Below are 18,969 nucleotides of genomic sequence, written 5' to 3' on the forward strand. Positions count from 1 at the left end.
CAGACATGAGCAGTTACCAATGCACATCAGTAGCCCTGCAGAGTCAGCCTCAGCGCAGGGGAAACACGTGATGCTTTTCCACAGCTCATTTTTTTTTTTTTTTTTTTGGTTACAGGGTCTCACTCTCTCACCCAGGCTAGAGTGCAGCAGTGTGATCTTGGCTCACAGCAGCCTCAAACTCCTGGTCTCAAGCAATCCTCACAACTCAGCCTCCAGAGCAGCTGGGACAATAGGCATTCACCACCACACCCAGCTGATTTTTTTACTTTTTGTAGAGATGATGTCTGTGTTGCCCAGGCTGGTCTCAAACTCCTAGCCTCAAGGGATAGACTCGCCTCAGCCTTCCCAAGTGCTGGGATCACAGGTGTAAGCCACCGCGCCTGGTCTCATGCTTGCTTTTCTTCCCCTAACACCTTAAGGGCATCATGAATCAGGAACCTGATCCTGTCTCTTTGCTGTGGCAGCCAGGAAGAATTCAAAGTCAATCCCGCAGCCTACCTACCGTCGCACAGGCCCATGAAGAAAGAGAGCATAAATTCCGGGTGCTAGTCACCAGCCCAGCTTCTTTCTTGCTACTGATAATTCCCCTCTGACCCAACTGCTTAGTGTGTTTCATCATGCATGTATTTTTTTTTCTTTGAGATGGAGTTTCACTCGTCACCCAAGCGTGTGATCTCGGCTCACTGCAACCTCCACCTCCCGGGTAGGTTCAAGTGATTCTCCTGCCTCAGCCTCCCGAGTAGCTAGGACTACAGGCATGCACCACTGCGCCCAGCTAATTTTTTGTATTTTTAGTAGAGACGGGGTTTCACCATGTTGGCCAGGCTGGTCTCAAACTCCTGACCTCAGGTGATCCACCCACCTCAGCCTCCCTATTAGCACCCGCCATCCTGAAGATGAGAACCCAACATTTCTTGGAAAGGAGCAGGGTTTGGGACATCCAGGGAGCAGGGGCAGAGCTGGGAACTGCAGCACAGGTTCTAGCTCCTCATGTCTCCCAGGTGCCCTGAAGCATCGCTAACCAAAAAGGAAGCCCTAGATGGGCACCGAATCACCCCTCTCTGGCCTCTCCAAGGCTCTCTGCACCCACTCCCCCACCTGGCCCCTGCTGACCAGCCACCAGGCCCAGGGAGCTCTTCCCCACATCCCGAGCTCCACCTCCCGAGACCTTCTCCTTGCAGTCACTCCAGCCCACCCTCTTCCCTTGCGAACACTCCACGTCCTCCAGGCCCAGCTTGCATCGCTCAGGATGACCCATCACACGCCCTCTGCACCCTCCACAGCACCGACCAGAACCCTAGTAACCGCGTCCACGTGTGGCTGTGACCACAGTCCTTCTGCTCCTCCCCAGGTGGCAGCAACCCCAAGCCTGCTTCATTCACAGCTGCATCACCGGGACCCAGCAGGGGCATGCCACGTGGTGAGTGTTCTAGAATGTTCTACACACCGCTTCAGAATGACAGAGTGAATGTGGACAATGATTCCGCTCAGCACCTGGAGCTGTCTGAATAAGAAGAGGCCTGCAAATGCCCCACCTGATGGCCGCCCCCCAGGGCACCGGCTGTTGGAGTGCCGGTCCAGGGTCCAACATTTAGTAACCAACATCAAATGTACTTGTCTCTCCTAAGCTGCACAGACTGCCAAGGTGACATTTCTCCCACTTACGGACAGGAAACCAAGGCTGAAAGAGGTCAAGGGGACTGGGTGTGGTGGCTCACACCTGTAATGCCAGTGTTTAGGGAGGCTGCGACAGGAGGGTGGTTTGAGCACAGGAGTTTGAGGCCAGCCTGGGCAACATAGTGAGATCCCATCTCTGCAGAAAGTTTAAAAGTTAGCCAGGTGCGGAGGTGCATGCCAATAGTCCCAGCTACTCAAGAGGCTGAGGCAGGAGGATGGCTTGAGCCCAGGAGTTAGAGGCTGCAGTGAGCTATAATCCCAAGGCACTCCAGCCTCGGTGACAAGAGGTCCCACCTCTACAAAAAAAAAAAAAAAAAAATCAGAGCTGATGCAGTGTGTGTGCACACTGATGCCAGAGCCCAGGCCTGCTTCTTTCCAGGTGCTGCTCCACATCTGTCTCCCTTCCAGGGAAGGTGGTCTTACCCTTCTCACTGAAACCTTGCTGGGGTAGTACAGTCTGGGACCACACCAGAAGCCAGGGTCCCCATCTTATCACAAGCCATGCGACTATGAGGACGTCACTGTAACTACCTGGGTCTCAGTTTCCTCATTGGCAAAATGGGGATAAAATATGATGTGTATGCTTGGGAATCACCAGATTGTATCAGTGGGGGCCCTACTGGCCAGGGTCCTTCACGGGCGTGTTGTCACAATGAGGGTGTATAGTGCTTGAGAGACGAGGGTCGTTCTCTCCTTTTCCTTTCCCCCTCTTTAAGCAGGGCCTGTAAGTGAAGCCCAAGGTGAAGCTCAGACTGAGCCCTCCTAGCTAAGAAAATGGGCCTTAGAGCCAGACCCGACCTGGGTTTGTTCTCTGTGCTGCCTCTTAGTCGTGTATGTGTGACCTTGGTTGAATAACTCAAGGTCACACATACACTACTTAATAAAAGGTGACATTTATTTATTTATTTATTTATTTAGAGTCCGAGTCTCACTCTGTCACCCAGGCTAGAGTGCAGTGGCTGCAATCACCACTCACTGCAGCCCCATGGCCTCCTGGGCTAAAGCCATCCTCCTGCCTCCACCTCCCGAGCAGCTGGGACTACAGGTATGTGCCACCATACTCAACTGATCTCTTAATTTTTTGTAGAGACAGGGGTCTCCCTCTGTCACCCAGCTGAGACTACAGGCACGTGCCACCATGCCTGGCTATTGTATCATCTTGATGGAAGTATCTAAGCTCTCCAAGCTTGCTTTCTTTGGGAAAATGCAGTTATCAACATGTATCCTAAGTGTTTTTCATGAGGATAACACAGACGGGTGTGTATAAGGTGCCCACACAGCACTAGGCATACGGCAGAGAGTCAACCCATCTTGGCCTCCCCGCCTCTCCTGGCCCCTCACCCCTAGCACTTGCCCACCCTTTCAGTCTCAAGGAGGAACGGCCTCAAGGGCAGCCCTGAGTACACAGCATAGGAACACAGGTGAGTCAGGCCTGCAACAACTCTGAACACAGGAATTGGCAGCTCTGTGGGTGCCAGGCCCGCCACGGAGCTGCCAATTCCTCCGACAAAAGCCCACAACCCGCCCCGAAGATCAGACCTGGAGTGCCCTTGGGCAGGCAGGCGGGCGGGCGGGCGGAATGGTTCAGCTCAGTGTCTTCAATTAGAAGTTTCTGTAACCACAATGAGGTACAAATCAGAGGACTGCCTTCCAAGCCAATTACTCCTGGGTGTCACGCATCTCTCGGGCAGCCACGGCCGCCTCCATCATCGGCACACGGGGTATGTCCCAACATGTCCTCATGGCCCGGATGAACCAACTCTCACAACTCTGCAAAACAGCCTGGGAAATACAGGCGAGGACTTCAGCTAAAACTTTCCACGAAGGCATGCAGCCTCCCCAATGGAGGGCGCGCCATGGCCCAGGCCCTAGGAGGGTACTGGAGACTCCAGAGGATGACAAGGCACACAAGCCCCTCCATAACCAGCCACTGTTCCTACTCACACCAAGCCCGCCACCTTTGATACCTACATCTAATTCTAGAAAGTTCCAGAACATTCCAAGCCACTTACCACCTTCTAGCAATTGATCCTCCCTCTATACCAGCCCCCAAGCAAACACGCCCATCCTTCCAGACCCAACCATGGTATCCCCTTCTCCTGGGCCCCCGACCCACAGCTTGCCAGAGAGGGCTGGCTCCACCTACCCTTGTGTGCATGGCACAGGGCACTTACGCAAACACAACTGCACTCCCTGGTTTCAGTGGCCTTCTCCCCACCAAAACAGAAACTCCCTGAGGGCAGAGCTGGGGCTGCAGCTCTTCAGGTGCCCAATATCCCAGAGGCTCTGAAACACCAAAGGAGGGGTGAGCCTTCTGCTCCGGGGGCACAGGCACCTTTGAGTCACTGCCCAGAAACGCCCACTGCGTTCCCCTTGAAGCCAGCAATTATGCACAATATAGTGGCGTGTCGGTGCACCAGTCTCTGCAGCAGCCTCGGCTTAACCATCACTTAGCTGCAGCTTAAAAGCCTAATTTGTTCCAGCTCCTAATGATGCGGGTTCTTCATTATGAAAATTATTAGTATTATAATTGGCCATGGGAAAAAGCCTCAATTTGGAGGCAGCCTAAACACTTTACAATAAAGGAATTCTTGCACCAATTATGGAACATTCTAATGATGGAATACAAATCAGTCTTAAAAAATGAAAGAAAGGGCCAGGCGCGGTGGCTCATGCTTGTAATCCCAGCACTTTTGGAGGCCAAGGCGGGCGGATCGCTTGAGTCCAGAAATACAAGACCAGTGTGGGCAACACAGCAAAAGCCTGTCTTTACAAAAACTAGAAAAATTAGCCATTTGTGGTGGTGCGTGCCTGTAGTATCAGCTACTCAGGAGGCTGAGGTGGGAGGATTGCTTGAGCCCTGGAGGTTGAGGCAGCAGTGAACCATGATTGCACCACTGCACTCCAGCCTGGGTGACAGACAGAGACCCCGTCTCATAAAAATAAATTAAAAGTCTGGAAAGAACAACACTAAAATGTCACTGGAATCAAAGAATTATGGGATTTTTTTCTTTTTTTTTATTTTTGAGAAGGAGTCTTGCTCTGTCGCCAGGCAGGAGTGCAGCAGTGCAATTTTGGCTCACTGCAACCTCTGCCTCCCGGGTTCAAGCAGTTCTCCTGCTGCAGCCTCCCAAGTAGTTGGGATTACAGGCACGCACCACTACGCCTGGCTAATTTTTGTATTTTCAGTAGAGATGTGGTTTTGCCACATTGGCCAGGTTGGTCTCAAACTCCTGACCTCAAGTGATCCACCCGCCTCAGCCTCCCAAAGTGCTGGGATTACAGGTGTGAGCCACTGCACCTGGGCTATTCTTTCTTTACCTCTTTCTGTACTTGCAAATGTTCTAAAATAGTCATATAACTTTTTAATGATCAAAGGGTTTTTTTTGTTTTTGTTTTTGAGACAGAGTTTCATTCTTGTTGCCCAGGCTGGAGTGCAATGGCGTGATCTCGGCTCACTGCAACCTCCGCCTCCCGGGTTCAAGTGATTCTTCTGCCTCAGCCTTCCAAGTAGCTGGTATTACAGGCACCCACCACCAAGCCCGGCTAATTTTTTTTTTTTGTATTTAGTAGAGACGGGGCTTCACCATGTTGGCCAGGCTGGTCTCGAACTCCTGACCTCAGGTGATCTACCTGCCTTGGCCTTCCAAAGTGCTGGGATTACAGGCGTGAGCCACTGCACCTGGCCAAAGTTTTTTTTTCTTCTTTTTTTTAGTATTAACAACTTTGACCAGGAAAAACAAACCCTGCTTTTCCTTTACAGTTCTCGTCAGGTCTTTGCCGCAAATCTCTGTCCAGAGGATCGTGGCTGAGGCACCATGGAATGCTGCTGTTCTACTGGAGATGCAATTTCATCCAAAAGAAAAAGGGAAAAGTATCCAAAAGTCTTTCTAGTCTCCAGGCATTTAGAAAAGCTTTAGAACAAGATCTGCACTGGCACAAGAATTTGAGTGGAAATCACCCTGCCCAGCTGTGAGCCCCGGGGCGGGTGAGCCACACACTTGGATCTCACTGCAGTTGTGGCCTCTGGGAAGAAGGCTTTGAATGCAGATTTTAAACAGGTACTCAACTCAGACTGAGCCACGGCTACTTTCAACTTAACAATATGTGAGAAACCCATCTGATCACTGCAGACCTGCTGAAATCTGTTACAACTAATCCTTCAATCCTCACCAGAATGCTGGCTGTCCTGCCTCTGCCGTCGCGAGAGAAGATGAAAGCTACTGGGTGGCCACAGGGCAGTTATGTCCCCTTCTCTAGGTTCTGTGATTCTGGCAGTTAGAATGGGTTTCCAGACTTTTACAAGCAGAAACCCTTATACATGTGATTATATGCTGTCTGTCAACATGTAAAACAGGCCAAGCGTGGTGGCTCACACCTGTAATCTCAGCGTTTTGGGAGGCCAAGGTGGGAGGACCACTTGAGGCCAGGCGTTTGAGACCAGTCTGGGCAACATAGCAAGACCCTATCTCTTAAAAAAAAAAAAAAAAAAGAAAAAGAAAGAAAGAAAAGAAAAAGAAAAAGAAAAAAAAAAGTAGGCCAGGCACGGATCACCTGAGGTCGGGAGTTCGAGACCAGCCTGACCAACATGGAGAAACCCCATCTCTACTAAAAATACAAAATTTGCCGGGCGTGGTGGCACATGCCTGTAATCTCAGCTACTAGGGAGGCTGAGGCAGGAGAATCGCTTGAACCCGGGAGGTGGAGGTTGCAGTGAGCCAAGATCGCGCCATTGCACTCCAGCCTGGGCAATAAGAGTGAAACTCAGTCTCAAAAAAAAAAAAAAAAAAAGTTAAACACAGAAACGTGGGACGTTGTTTTTGACACAGAGGTGGCCTCCATTCCTATTTTTCTTCAAGAGAACCATGAAGCTCCTTTGCAAAATAGGTGAGTTCTTTTCTTTGAGACAGAGTCTCCTTCCATCACACAGGCTGGAGTGCAGTGGTGCGATCTTGGCTTACTGCAACCTCCGCCTCCCAGGCTCAAGTGATTCTCATGCCTCAGCCTCCTGAGTAGCTGGAACTACACGTGTGCACCACACCACACCTGGCTAATTTTTGTATTTTTAGTAGAAACAGGGTTTCGCTATGTTGGCCAGGGCTGGTCTTAAACTCCTGGCCTCAAGTGATCTGCCCACCTCGGTCTCCTAAAGTGCTAGGATTACAGATGTGAGCCACTGCACCTGACTGCAAAATGGGAGAGTTTTGAGAAGTGTGGACTGGAAACCAGTGAGAGGAGGTAACTTCTAGAACCTCTTCCCAGCTCTGATTCCACTAACATGGTCTAAACTTTCCAAACTCAACCCACACTACCGTTAAAGTCCTTATTTTCTAAGCTGTTTCTCTTTCGGGCACTTTCCAGGAGGCCTGGGCCTGAAACTCCACACCCCACCAGCTGACACAGTGTGCGTGACCTGGAACTAGAAATGACCTTCTCACAGGGCAGATGGCCACCCACAGGGGATGCCTTGTTAGAAAGCCTCTCCAAAGACCTGGGAGAGTCAAATCCTGACACAAACATATCAAAGAAATGTTCTACTTTACTAGAAATTTTGTTTAAAACATACAAGTTAAAATCAGCGGCTGAGCATGGTGGCTCACACCTATAATCTTAGCTACTCGGGAGGTGGAGGGAAGAGGATCGCTTGAGGCCAGGAGGTCAAGACCAGCCTGGGCAACACAGAGAGACCCCCATCTCTATTTATTAAAAAAAAGGGAAAAGAAAACAATTTGGTAATATATATATCAAGAGGTTTAAAAATGTTCACTTCCTTTGATCCAATAATTAAGACTCTAACTTCAGAAAATTATAGAAAAATTTTGACGTGAAGCTATTCACTACAGCACTGTCTCTATTACATAAAACAGAAGCGTAGGGCAAACTCCACAGAAGTCAATAAAATGTTAACAGCTGTCTTTGAGTGGAGAAACGATAGAAGACCTTTTTTTTTCCTTTTTTTTTAAAACTTGCTTCTTTTCTTCTTCATATATAGGAGACGTTTTGTTTGACTTCCTTATATATCTGAACTTTTCACATTTTCTAAAGTGAGAAAGTATTACTTCTATTATCAGAAAAAACCTCTCCTGGCCAGGTGCAGTGGCTCATGCCTGTAATCCCCAGCACTTTGGAAGGCTGAGGGGGGTGGATCATCTGAGGTCAGGAGTATGAGACCAGCCTGGCCAACATGGTGAAATCCCGTCTCTACTAAAAATACAAAAATTAGCTGGGCATGGTGGCATGCACCTGTAATCCCAGCTACCTGGGAGGCTGAGGCAGGAGAATCCCCTGAACCCAGGAGGCGGAGGTTGCAGTGAGCCGAGAACTGCACCATTGCACTCCAGCCTGGGCAACATGAGCCTCAAAAAACAAAACAAAAAACAAACTTCCCTTAAAATGCCAAACACTTTTAAAAGGTCATAAATATAAACCAAACCACCACCACAGCTGTGTCTTACCATTATTACTTTAAATGGCTGCTGCTATCCCAGTGTAGTTTCACTAATATCAGGCCCTGTCAACTTACCATGGCACCTCCCTGACAACAGACACATCCCCCCATCCCCGAGCTCCACAAAAATGGAAGAACAAACCATCCATGTTCCTATGACAGTAGTCCTGTGAGCACGGCGAGATGGGGCTTTGCTCGAAAAGGGATCACTCAGGCCAGTGCCTCCCACATCTTACTGGAAGATGGCACGAAACTAGCATGTGATTTGTCTCTTGCACAGTGGGTGGCCGGAAGGGAAGTGACAACTCTTCTGGCTGGGGCCTCCAGGGATAGGTCAGAGCAGAACCTTCCAAAGGGCACCCATGGTGCCGGCCCCAGTAACCTACAATTCCCTTGTGGTCAACCAGCTTCTCCAGAACCAAGAACCCACTGGCTCCTGGGTGGCCAAGAGCAATCTGACCACCTGCAGCCAGTCAGAAGGTGGAGCCCTGGTTTACGGGCCTACCCAGAGGGCAAAGTAGGGGAGTAATAGGGGCAGCAGTGGATGTGTAATGGTAACAGTAATAGCAGGCCTGGTGCAGTGGCTCACACCTTGTGATCCCAGCACTTTGACTGGCTGAGGCAGAAGGACTGCTTTGAGCCCAGGGGTTCAAAGTTGCAGTGAGCTATGATCGTGCCACTACACTCCAACCTGGGCAACAGAGCGAGACCCTGTCTCTTTAAAAAAAAATAAATAACAGCCAAGCAGGAACCCGCATCCAGGAACACAGCCCTTTGCTCCTCCCTCAGAATGAATGGAAACCAGGCTGGGCGCGGTGGCTCACACCTGTAATCCCAGCATTTTGGGAGGCCAAGGCGGGCGGATCACGAGGTCAGGAGATCGAGACCATCGTGGCTAACATGGTGAAACCCTGTCTCTACTAAAAATACAAAAAATTAGCCAGGCGCGGTGGCGGGTGCCTGTAGTCCCGGCTACTAGGGAGGTTGAGGCAGGAGAATGGCGTGAACCCAGGAAGTGGAGTTTGCAGTGAGCCAAGATCACGCCACTGCACTCCAGCCTGGGCGACAGAGCAAGACTCTGTCTCCAAAAAAAAAAAAAAAAAAGAATGAATGGAAACCAGAAATCAGATGTTTATGCCCAAGAAAAGCAGGATTTCGTTCAGCACTACTCCCAGATCGTTAGGGTGCTGACTGAGGATGAGATGGGGCACCCAGAGACAGGAGATGCTACTGCCCGGCTCAAGGAAGTCCTGGAGTACAATGCCATTGGAGGCAAGTATCACCGAGGTTTGATGGTGCTAGTAGCGTTCCGGGAGCTGGTGGAGCCGAGGAAACAGGATGCTGATAGTCTCCAGTGGGCACTGACTGTGGGCTGGTATGCGGAACTGCTGCAAGCTTTCTTCCTGGTGGCAGATGACATTATGGATTCATCCCTTACCTGCCAGGGACAGATCTCCTGGTATCAGAAGCTGGGCATGGGTTTGGATGCCATCAATGATGCTATCCTTCTGGAAGCATGTATCTACTGCCTGCTGAAGCTGTATTGCCGGGAGCAGCCCTATTACCTGAACCTCATGGAGCTCTTCCAGCAGAATTCTTATCAGACTGAGATTGGGCAGACCCTCGACCTCATCACAACCCCCCAGGGCAATGTGGATCTTCGCAGATGCACCGAAAAAAGGCACAAATCTGTTGTCAAGTACAAGACAGCTTTCTACTCCTTCTACCTTCCTGTAGCTGCAGCCATGTACATGTCAAGAATGGATGACAAGAAGGAGCACACCAGTGCCAAGAAGATCCTGCTGGAGATTCAAGAGTTCTTTCAGATTCAGGATGATTACCTTGACTTCTTTGGGGACCCCAGTGTGACTGGCAGAGTTGGCAATGACTTCCAGGACAATAAATGCAGCTGGCTGGTGGTTCAGTGTCTGCTACAGGCCACTCCAGAACAGTACCAGATCCTGAAGGAAAATTACAGGCAGAAGGAGGCCGAGAAGGTGGCCCAGGTGAAGGCACTATACGAGGAGCTGGATCTGCCAGCCGTGTTCTTGCAGTATGAGAAAGACAGTTACAGCCACGTTATGGGTCTCATCGAATAGTACGCAGAGCCGCTGACCCCAGCCATCTTTCTGGGGCTTGTGCACAAAATCTACAAGTGGAAAAAGTGACCTAGAGACTGCAAGGGCGGGGAGAGAAGGCTCTCAATAAGTAAATTATTGTGTAAAATAAATAAATAAATGAATAACAGCAATGGCTACCAGGTAAAGGTTTACCAGGCACCAGGCACCGTGCTAAGCCCCTCCACCTGACTAGTAATTCTCGTTGGTCCTCACAACTGGGGAAGCGGGATATTTCCATACCACAACTGAGAAAAGCGAGTCACCAGAAGACATGCAGCTTGCCCAAGGATATCCAGAGACTGAGAAAACCCAAATCTGTTTCCAGAGTTCCTGTCCTTCCCACCAAGACAGACTGACGACGGACAAACTGGCCTGTAGATGTGTTTTGCTTGGGTTACTAAGGTTTGGCTTTTAAAAACTGAGCTGATGTTTAAAAATTGGAATATTTGGCCGGGCTCAGTGGCTCACACCTGTAATCCCAGCACTTTGGGAGGCCGAGGCAGGCAGATCATGAGGTCAGGAGATCGAGACCATCCTGGCTAATGCAGTGAAACCCTGTCTCTACTAAAAAATACAAAAAATTAGCCAAGTGTGGTGGCGGGCGCCTGTAGTCCCAGTTACTCGGGAGGCTGAGGCAGGAGAATTGCTTGAACCTAAGAGGTGGAGGTTGCAGTGAGCCAAGATTATGCCACTGCACTCCAGCTTGGGAGACAGAGTGAGAATCTGTCTCAAAAAAAAAAAAAAAAGGAATATTCACAGTAAAAAAAAAAAAAAAAAAAAAAAAAAAAATCTAGATTTCAAGCTTCCCTTGAAAATCAGAAAAGATGGCAATATTTGCAGGCTGGACCTAGATCCATGATCTACCTAGCAACACCAGCTAAACTGCAATGGTGGCTGGAACGTCCTCTCTGGGTGGCCACAGCTACCACGACTCCCTATGGCTAGGGCCAGCATGCTTTTCCTGTAAAGGACAGAAAAAGTCTTTGCAGTGACTCTGCCACTAGACCACAAGAACAGCCATAAACAATGTGTAAACAGGAGGGGTTGCATACCAATATAACTTTATGAACAAAATCAGGCAGTGGGGCTGAATGCGGTGGCTCACGCCTGTAATCCCAGCACTTCGGGAGGCTGAGGTGAGTGGATCATTTGAGGCCAGGAGTTTGAGACCAGCCTGGCTAACACAGTGAAACCCCATATCTACCAAAAAAATACAAAGATGAGCCAGGCGTAGTGGTGTGCGCCTGTAGTCCCAGCTACTTGGGAGGCTGGGGCAGGAGAATCACTTGAACCCAGGAGGCGGAGGCTGCAGTGAGCCGAGACTGTGCCACTGTACTCCAGCCTGGGCAACAGAGTTAGACCCTGCCTCAAAAAAAAAAAAAAAAAAAAAAAAATGCTGGGCGTGGTGGCTCACGCCTATAATCCCAGCACTTTGGGAGGCCAAGCGGGGGTGGATCACCTGAGGTCAGGAGTTCGAGACCAGCCTGGCCAACATGGTGAAACCTTGTCTCCACTAAAAATACAAAAATTAGCCAGGCATGGTGGCTGGTGCCTGTAATCCCAGCTACTCAGGAGGCTGAGGCAGGAGAATTTCTTGAACCTGGGAGGCGGAGGCTGCAGTGAGCTGAGATCGTGCCATTGCACTCCAGCCTGGCAACAGAGTGAGACTCCATCTCAAAAAAAAAAAAAAAAAAAATGGCAGTGGGCCAGATTTGGCTGAGGGGCCATCATTTGCAGACCTCTGTGGCCTCCCTCGCATCTATTACTGTACTTTCACACTCCTACAGTTGAGCAATACTTCTCTGAACTCATGTCTCTATCAAAAAGTGAGAGAGTGCTCTGCCTCTGGCTAGCTTTGCCAACAACACGCCCTGCCCTCTGCAGACATGTCAGCCTTTGCCCAACACCTAAGGGTGAAATACAGCATCCAACAGCACAGCAGGCAGCATGCCAACAGCACCCGCCCCTGGGAAGCCCCAGGTGCTCCCCAGAGCCACACCGGGCGTTGATAACATTCTCTGCATCCGGGAATCAGGCCCTGGCCTCCCTCTCCCCTCCTCTCTCCATTCCCCCCGGATCCTCAGGATCTGTTCCCATGGCTTCAATATTCCCTTGCATACAGATCACCCAAAGCTGCCCTCGGGATGCCCTGCCCGAGCCCCCCAAACCGTCAGCTCCCGCCATCTGGACCTCCTGGCAGTGCCCAGGGCAGGTCAGGATGTTTCATGCCCTTCGTCCCCCACTGAGAATGCCCATCGCACTTGTCCACTTACTCATCTCTTAATTCCTAGCTCAAGACTCTGCCCTGTGAGATCTTTCCTACGTTCGCTCCCGCTCCACAGGCAGAAGTGGCCACTTCTAACAATCAATGCCCACATGACGTCTGAGTGCCATTATCTGTCTCCTCCACTGGAGAATGCATACACTCCTTAAAGGCAAGGGTTATGTTCAGGAAAAGACTTCAAACCAGACCCAGAAAACTGAGTACTAGGGAAAAAATACATTTCGCTATGTTAAAATGAAGAATGGCTGATCAACAGAAAACAACTTAAAGAAAGAGGAATAATAGGTTAAAAGCTGGGAGAAGATATTTGCAATAGACATGAACGATTAAAATCAGCAATATATAAAGAGCCCTATAGATCAACAAAAAATAAAGCACCAAGAACCCTAATGAAAAACTGGCAAAAGACATGAATATTTCACAGGAAACACATATGCCAATAAACATAAGAGGAGATATTCAGCAGCAGGGCTCAGGGACCTAGAAACCAAGTTCCCAAAGATTCCATTTTCTACCCATTCACTTGGCCAACAGCAAACGTTGGTAAGACTGTGGAGCTGCAAGACACAGGACACTGTTGGTAAAGTGGATACTGGTATAAGCACTTCATTCAGGAAATGGTCTAGCAATAGCTACGAAAGATGAACACTGCCGAGCACGGTGGCTCATGTCTATCATCCCAGCACTTTGGGAGGCCAAGGCGGGTGAATTGCTTGAGCCCAGGAGTTCAAGACCAGCCTGGGCAACACAGTGAAGCTGCCTCTGCACAAACTTTAAAAATTAGCTAAGCATGGTAGCCTGTGCCTGTAGTCCCAGCTATTCAGGAGGCTGAAGGGGATGGATCCATTGAACCCAGGAATTTGGGGCGGCAGTGATCCGTGATCATGCCACTGCACTCCAGCTGCCTGGGTTACAAGGTGAGACACTGTCTCTAAAAAAAGAAAGAAATAGGCCAGGCGCGGTGCCTCACGCCTGTAATCCCAGCACTTTGGGAGGCCGAGGCGGGTGGATCACCTGAGGTCAGGAGTTTGAGCCAGTCTGACTAACATGGAGAAACTCCGTCTCTACTAAAAATACAAAATTAGCCGGGCATGGTGGTGCATGCCTGTAATCCTAGCTACTCCGGAGTCTGAGGCAGGAGAATCGCTTAAACCCGGGAGGCGGAGGTTGCAGTGAGCCGAGATCGTGCCATTGCACTCCAGCCTACGCAATAAGAGTGAAACTCTGCCTCAAAGAAAAAAAAAAAGAGACAGAGAAACAAAGAAATACACATGTAAGATAAAACTAAGAAAAAAATGAAAGAAAGGAGATAATGATTACCTCAGGGTAAGAACAGAAAACAAGTTCAAATGAAATGATTAGATGTTCTAAGGGGACCTGATAAAGTAGAAAACTTTTTAAAGTTTTTTAAAATTAAAAAAAAAAAGATTAGATATATACTTTTGTTTCATGATCCCACCTTTTGTTTTGGGTGCCTAGATTGCCAGAGCTTACTACATTTATTAAAAATAACTTACCAAATAAGGAAAAGTAGGTCAGGCATGAACACTGAGGAGTGTGTACTAATCAATCTTGTTCTCAGCTTAGCTGATAAGGCAAACACCAAAGAGACTGCTGAATTCATCGTTGTACTCCAAGTGCCAAACACAAGCCTCGGCGCACAGAATTTCGGGAGGCATTTGGGGAATGAATCAGGGCTCTTCTCTCTAGCCCATGGCCTCATTTCCTGTTGGCCTCTTAATACCTTCAACACGTCTGAGGCCAAACGCATCTTCCTTCCTCATTCTCCTTTTCCCCCTGGATTTCCCCCAGGCGGCCAAGAGAAAAACCTCAGATTCTCAGTCCTCCGCAGCCCGCTCCCCCAGGCCTAGCAGCTGCCTGCCCTGCTCTCTCCTCACCTCTGAAGCCCCCTGCTAACACCTGGCCGGGACCCTTATGCCTCTCACTTTAATAAGTACCCCCTCCCTGCCGGGCGCAGTGGCTCACGCCTGTAATCCCAGCACTTTGGGAGGCCTCGGTGGGTGCATCACCTGAGGTCAGGAGTTCGACACCAGCCTGGCCAACAGAGGGAAACCCCGTCTCTACTAAAAATACAAAAATTAGCCAGGCATGGTGGCAGGTGTTGTAGTCCTAGCTACTTGGGAAGCTGAGGCAGGAGAATCACTTGAACCCGGGAGGCGGAGGTTGCAGTGAGCCAGGATGGCGTCACTGCACTCCAGCCTGGGTAACAGAGCGAGACTCCATCTCAAAAAAACAAAACAAAACAAAAAAACAAATAAGTGCTCCCTCCCAAACAGCTTCTCCAACTCTGCTTTCTAACCCTCTTGTACATCTCAGATGGGGGGGCAGAAAAGATTAAGCTTCCTGAACTAACGTTCTGATCCTGTCTTTTACACACCTCCCCTGGATCTCTAGAATGAAATTCAAATTCCTTAGGCTGACAGTCAAAGCCGATCACAATACGGCCCTTCCCTCGCTATCAACAATATTTGCTGGTGCCCTTCCCTTCCATCCCCTCATCTATACCTCCCTCTCCACAATCCCCTTCCAGAGTGTAAGTGAGGATCCACTACTCCCATGTGCATCAGCGTGTCTGTCCCCACCCCCATGACTCTGCTCCACCCTGAATCCCACCCACTTGGTCCCCTGTCCTCACCTTACCCACCCTTTTACGGCCCAATTTAAACAGCACTTCCCACGATGCCTGGACGTGCCCAGCAGAAAGCAAACACCCTCTAAATTAGCCAGGCATGATGGTGTGCACCTGTAAGCCCAGCTACTCGGGAAGCTGAGGCACAAGAACCTCTTGAGCCTGGGAGGCGAAGTTGAGCAGTGAGCTGAGATTGCACCACCGCTCTCCAGCCTGGGTGACAGGGTAAGACCCTGTCTCAAAAAGTAAACAAACAAAACAAAACAACAACAACAAAAAGAATGAAAGAAAACACCCTCTTAGCAAGTTCCTTTTCAGTTCTCTATGTTCACTTTATCTCTTCAACTAGACTATAAGCAACTGAGGGCAAAACCACTCACCTGCCTCTCCCCACAAAGAAGCTGGCATGATGTAAGAAGACCGCCACAAAGCGAATAATCCAGTCTAAACCCATTCCACATGTTCCAGTGTGCTCCTTTAAAATGTCCCTCACGAGGCCAGGCACGGTGGCTCAGGCCTGTAATCCTAGCACTTTGGGAGGCTGAGATGGGAGGATCCCTTGAGGGCAGGAGTTAGAGACCAGCCTGGACAACGTAGAGCGGCACTGTCTCTAGATAAAATTATTAGTCGGGTATGGTGGTAGGCACGTCAGCTACCCCAGAGCCCAGGAATTTGAGGCTGTGGTGAACTATGATCACTCCACTGCACTCCAGCCTGGGCAGCAGAAGCAGACCCCAACTCAAAAAAATAATTAATAAAATGACCCTCATGGAAATCTCCTAAAATCCTTCCACTCCCGAGTCTTGGCATGGCCCACATAACCCTCCTCGCTCAGAGCCCTCTGCCTGCTTTTCCAGCCTCCTCTATTACATACTAAGCTACTTACAGTAGCCCAGCTGTGTCCCGGTAGCTTCATGACTTTGCAAACACTGACTCCTCTCCCAGGCGACTGTGCCCCACTTTCTAAGTCCTACTCCTCCTTCACAACCCCTCTCAACTACCACCTTCCAGGAGCCTTCCTGACCTTCCCTCTAACCGTCCCCTTTCTGGATGTGGGTAGGAGAGCCTTGTGATTTCTCCCAGCTCAGTATATATCACACTGACAACACCTTGTCACTGACTCTGGTTTGTCTTTTCCACCAAACAATGCACTCCCAAAAGACAGAGATCTTGTCTGGCACCCAGTAAGGGTTTATGCAACAAAAGAAATGAAAACTGCCAGTTCAAATGCAGAAATCGTGACTTGTGTCCTCTATCCCATAAAGCATGTCTTAAAGTGGAAAGCATCTTCTAAGACTAGTTAGTTAAACAGGAGAAGCAGTGGCAAGACGCCACTGCAATTTATTTGAGACAGGTGGCAATCAATAGTCAACTCCCAGGGCACACGTTTATCCTGCAGACCTCAAATTCCACCCTCCCCAATCCCCACCTTCTCTGCACCAGATAGAGAAGGCAGCAAGGTCAAGTCCCCATGGCTCTCACCTTTTCTCTCTGGAGAGCTGGCACAAACTGTCCCTTCTGGATGAAGACACCAGCTCCTTAGGAGGAATGACTTGTTTGAGTTCCCATCTTGATACAAACCACAAACAACAAAAACCGGGCAAATCTGAAAGGCTTGCTGACTCAGCGACACAAATTCCAAGGCACCTTTGCCAACTAGGAAGAAGATGATCAGGTTTTAAATTAAGAACCAGCAGTTAGTAAAAACAAAGGTACAGATGTTGGATCCGTGTGCTGTGCCTGGGGACTGAAAATCACCAGATTTATTTTCCAATAGCCTGGGTGGAGCAGGAGGTACAACAGTCTTCCTCCACCCACTTAACAATCAAGGAGATGGTTGAAAAAACAACAAAAAGCAAACAAAAAAACCCTGAGCTCTTTTTAAAATTTTTTATTATTATTAGTTTTTGGAGACGGAGTCTTGCTCTGTCACCCAAGCTGGAGTGCAGTGGCGTGATCTCGGCTCACTGCAGCCTCCGCCTCCCAGGTTCAAGCTACTCTCCTGCCTCAGCTTCCCGAGTAGCTGGGATTATAGGCTCGAGTCACCACGCCTGGCTCTGGGCCCTTTTCTTAAAAAAAAAAAAAGTTCGTTTTTTTTGTTTGTTTGTTTTTTGTTTTTTGAGACGGGGTCTACCTCTGTCGCCCATGCTGCAGTGCAGTGGTGTGATCACAGCTCACTGCAGCCTCCAACTCCTGGGCTCAAGCGATCCTCCTGCCTCAGCCTCCCAAGTAGCTGGGACTACAGGCACCCACCAACACGCCCATCTGATTTTTTATAGAGACAGTGATCTCAGGAATCCTCTTCGTTTCCCAGGCTTGTCTCAAATTCCTGGACTCAAATGATCCTTCCACCTCAGCCTCCCAAAGGGCTGGGATTACAGGCATGAGCCACCGTGCCTGGCCTGAGCCCTTTTACAGAAAACTCTAAAAGGACTTCATAAGCCAGTCTGGCAGCTAAGCATCCAGGAAATCAACACACCAGAGGGGGTAAATATTTAAGGTCACAGAGCAACCGAATCAGAGGGCTTGCTATCCGGATGGCTTAAGCCCGGATGGTGGCTACCAGAAAGTCTACCTTCTAGAGCGCTAGAGGAGCTAGGAAGGCATGCAGAAATATTCTGAGTTTCTCAAGGGTCCAGGCGTCTGTACACATGCTATTTATTTCCATCGCTGTTGGCGCTTAGAGAAGTGGAGCCAGCTTGGAGGAGGAGGGCAGCTGGCTGAGACAGTCGCGATGAAAGCGCAGCTCCAGAAAAGGGAACCGAGTTCTAAATCTTTTTCGGCACCCCTTACGCACCCCAAAAAGTGACCCAGGGCCCCAGAACTCCTGGGAAGACCCCCCACAGGAAAGCAGGGAAGCAGAGTTAGGAAGCAAACTCCTCCAAAGTACAACCCCCGGCCCAGTGAGTCCCTTCACCTGGGGGTAGACCCCAGCAGGACCAACCCCTCGTCAGGGAGCCGGTGGCAATCTCGTCACCGCCTCCTCCGGGTACTTTGGGAAGGGGTGCGCTCCTTCCGAGCGACCCGGAACCGCGCCCCTCCGCCTGCGAGCCCCTCAGCCTTCATCCGAACGTCCCCTTTCGCACCCGGCACCCTGTCCCGTCCAAAGCTGCCGGCGCCTCCCAAGTCCCCCAACTCTCGCCCTCAGGACCTTGATCCCGGAGACCGATCCCCCCGACACCCCCGATCTCCCGGGACCCCCGGGTGTCCCCGCCGCCCCGGCCGTCGGCCCCCCTCACACCCACGACCGCCCCCTTCCGGTCCCAGCTAGGCTCCGGCTCCCCGCGCCACCCCGCGCCCCTGGGACCGCAGCCCTAACGACGCGCAGGTGGCCTGCCCGCCCTCTCACCGAGGCTGAGGAGGACAAGAGGACGGGGCTGACGGCACCACCGCGCTCGGGCTGCAGCTCCGGCTCGGCCTGGGCAGGGCTCTGGCTGTGGCTCCGACTCTCAGGAGAAGGCAGCCAGAGTGAAACTCAGCGTCGCAGCTTCCGAGCGAGCTGCTGCGCATGCCCGGGGCGTGCGGCCTTCTGGGAAATGTAGTCCCGATAGGGCCCAGGGGCGGGCAGAAGGCGGGGCTCAGCGGGGAAGAACTCAACCCAAGGCGCACCTGCTCCGGTCTATGTTTTCTTCCTTCGCCTGCTCACTCATTGACTTATTCCTTCATTAATTACTGACTTAATTTTAACTAGTTTTTACTAGTACATACATGGTGCCAGTACATACATGTGCTACTGTTTCTCTTTTTTTGTTTTTAAAATTAATTTTATTTTTCTTTTTTGTACAGATGG

At 50.2% G+C, this 18,969-nt stretch overlaps 2 protein-coding genes across 22 annotated transcripts in view; one reads left to right on the plus strand and one right to left on the minus strand.

The window, feature by feature from the left end:
- DTX2 (deltex E3 ubiquitin ligase 2) overlaps positions 1-18,698 on the minus strand; it is a 45,434-nt gene extending 26,736 nt beyond the window's left edge. For 2 of the 19 annotated variants that reach the window (XM_063708173.1, XM_031006385.3), the window contains exons 1-3: positions 18,529-18,684; positions 16,662-16,835; positions 3,217-3,289 (exon numbers count right to left, since the gene is read on the minus strand). The gene's annotated coding sequence lies outside the window, so the exon portion shown is untranslated. Of the gene's footprint in view, positions 1-3,216; positions 3,460-9,966; positions 10,302-16,661; positions 16,836-17,754; positions 18,419-18,528 lie in introns of those variants that run through there. The other 17 variants (XM_063708175.1, XM_063708168.1, XM_063708177.1 and 14 more) reach the window with 14 other exon arrangements.
- LOC109027640 (farnesyl pyrophosphate synthase-like) lies at positions 1,458-10,224 on the plus strand. 3 transcript variants are annotated; one of them, XM_055392813.2, is made up of 3 exons: positions 1,458-1,690; positions 2,596-2,722; positions 5,441-10,224. In XM_055392813.2, the coding sequence occupies exon 3, from the start codon at positions 9,232-9,234 to the stop codon at positions 10,222-10,224; it is 993 nt and encodes a 330-aa protein (XP_055248788.1). In that variant the 5' UTR covers positions 1,458-1,690; positions 2,596-2,722; positions 5,441-9,231. The 3 variants fall into 3 exon arrangements, with proteins under 3 accessions (XP_055248788.1, XP_055248787.1, XP_055248789.1); XM_055392812.2 differs by having other exon boundaries at positions 1,458-1,645; XM_055392814.2 differs by lacking the exon at positions 2,596-2,722 and having other exon boundaries at positions 1,458-1,645.
- Positions 18,699-18,969: the final 271 nt, after the last annotated feature.

This window comes from Gorilla gorilla, chromosome 6 (assembly GCF_029281585.2).
Source record: "Gorilla gorilla gorilla isolate KB3781 chromosome 6, NHGRI_mGorGor1-v2.1_pri, whole genome shotgun sequence".
NCBI classification, from domain to species: Eukaryota; Metazoa; Chordata; class Mammalia; order Primates; family Hominidae; genus Gorilla; species Gorilla gorilla.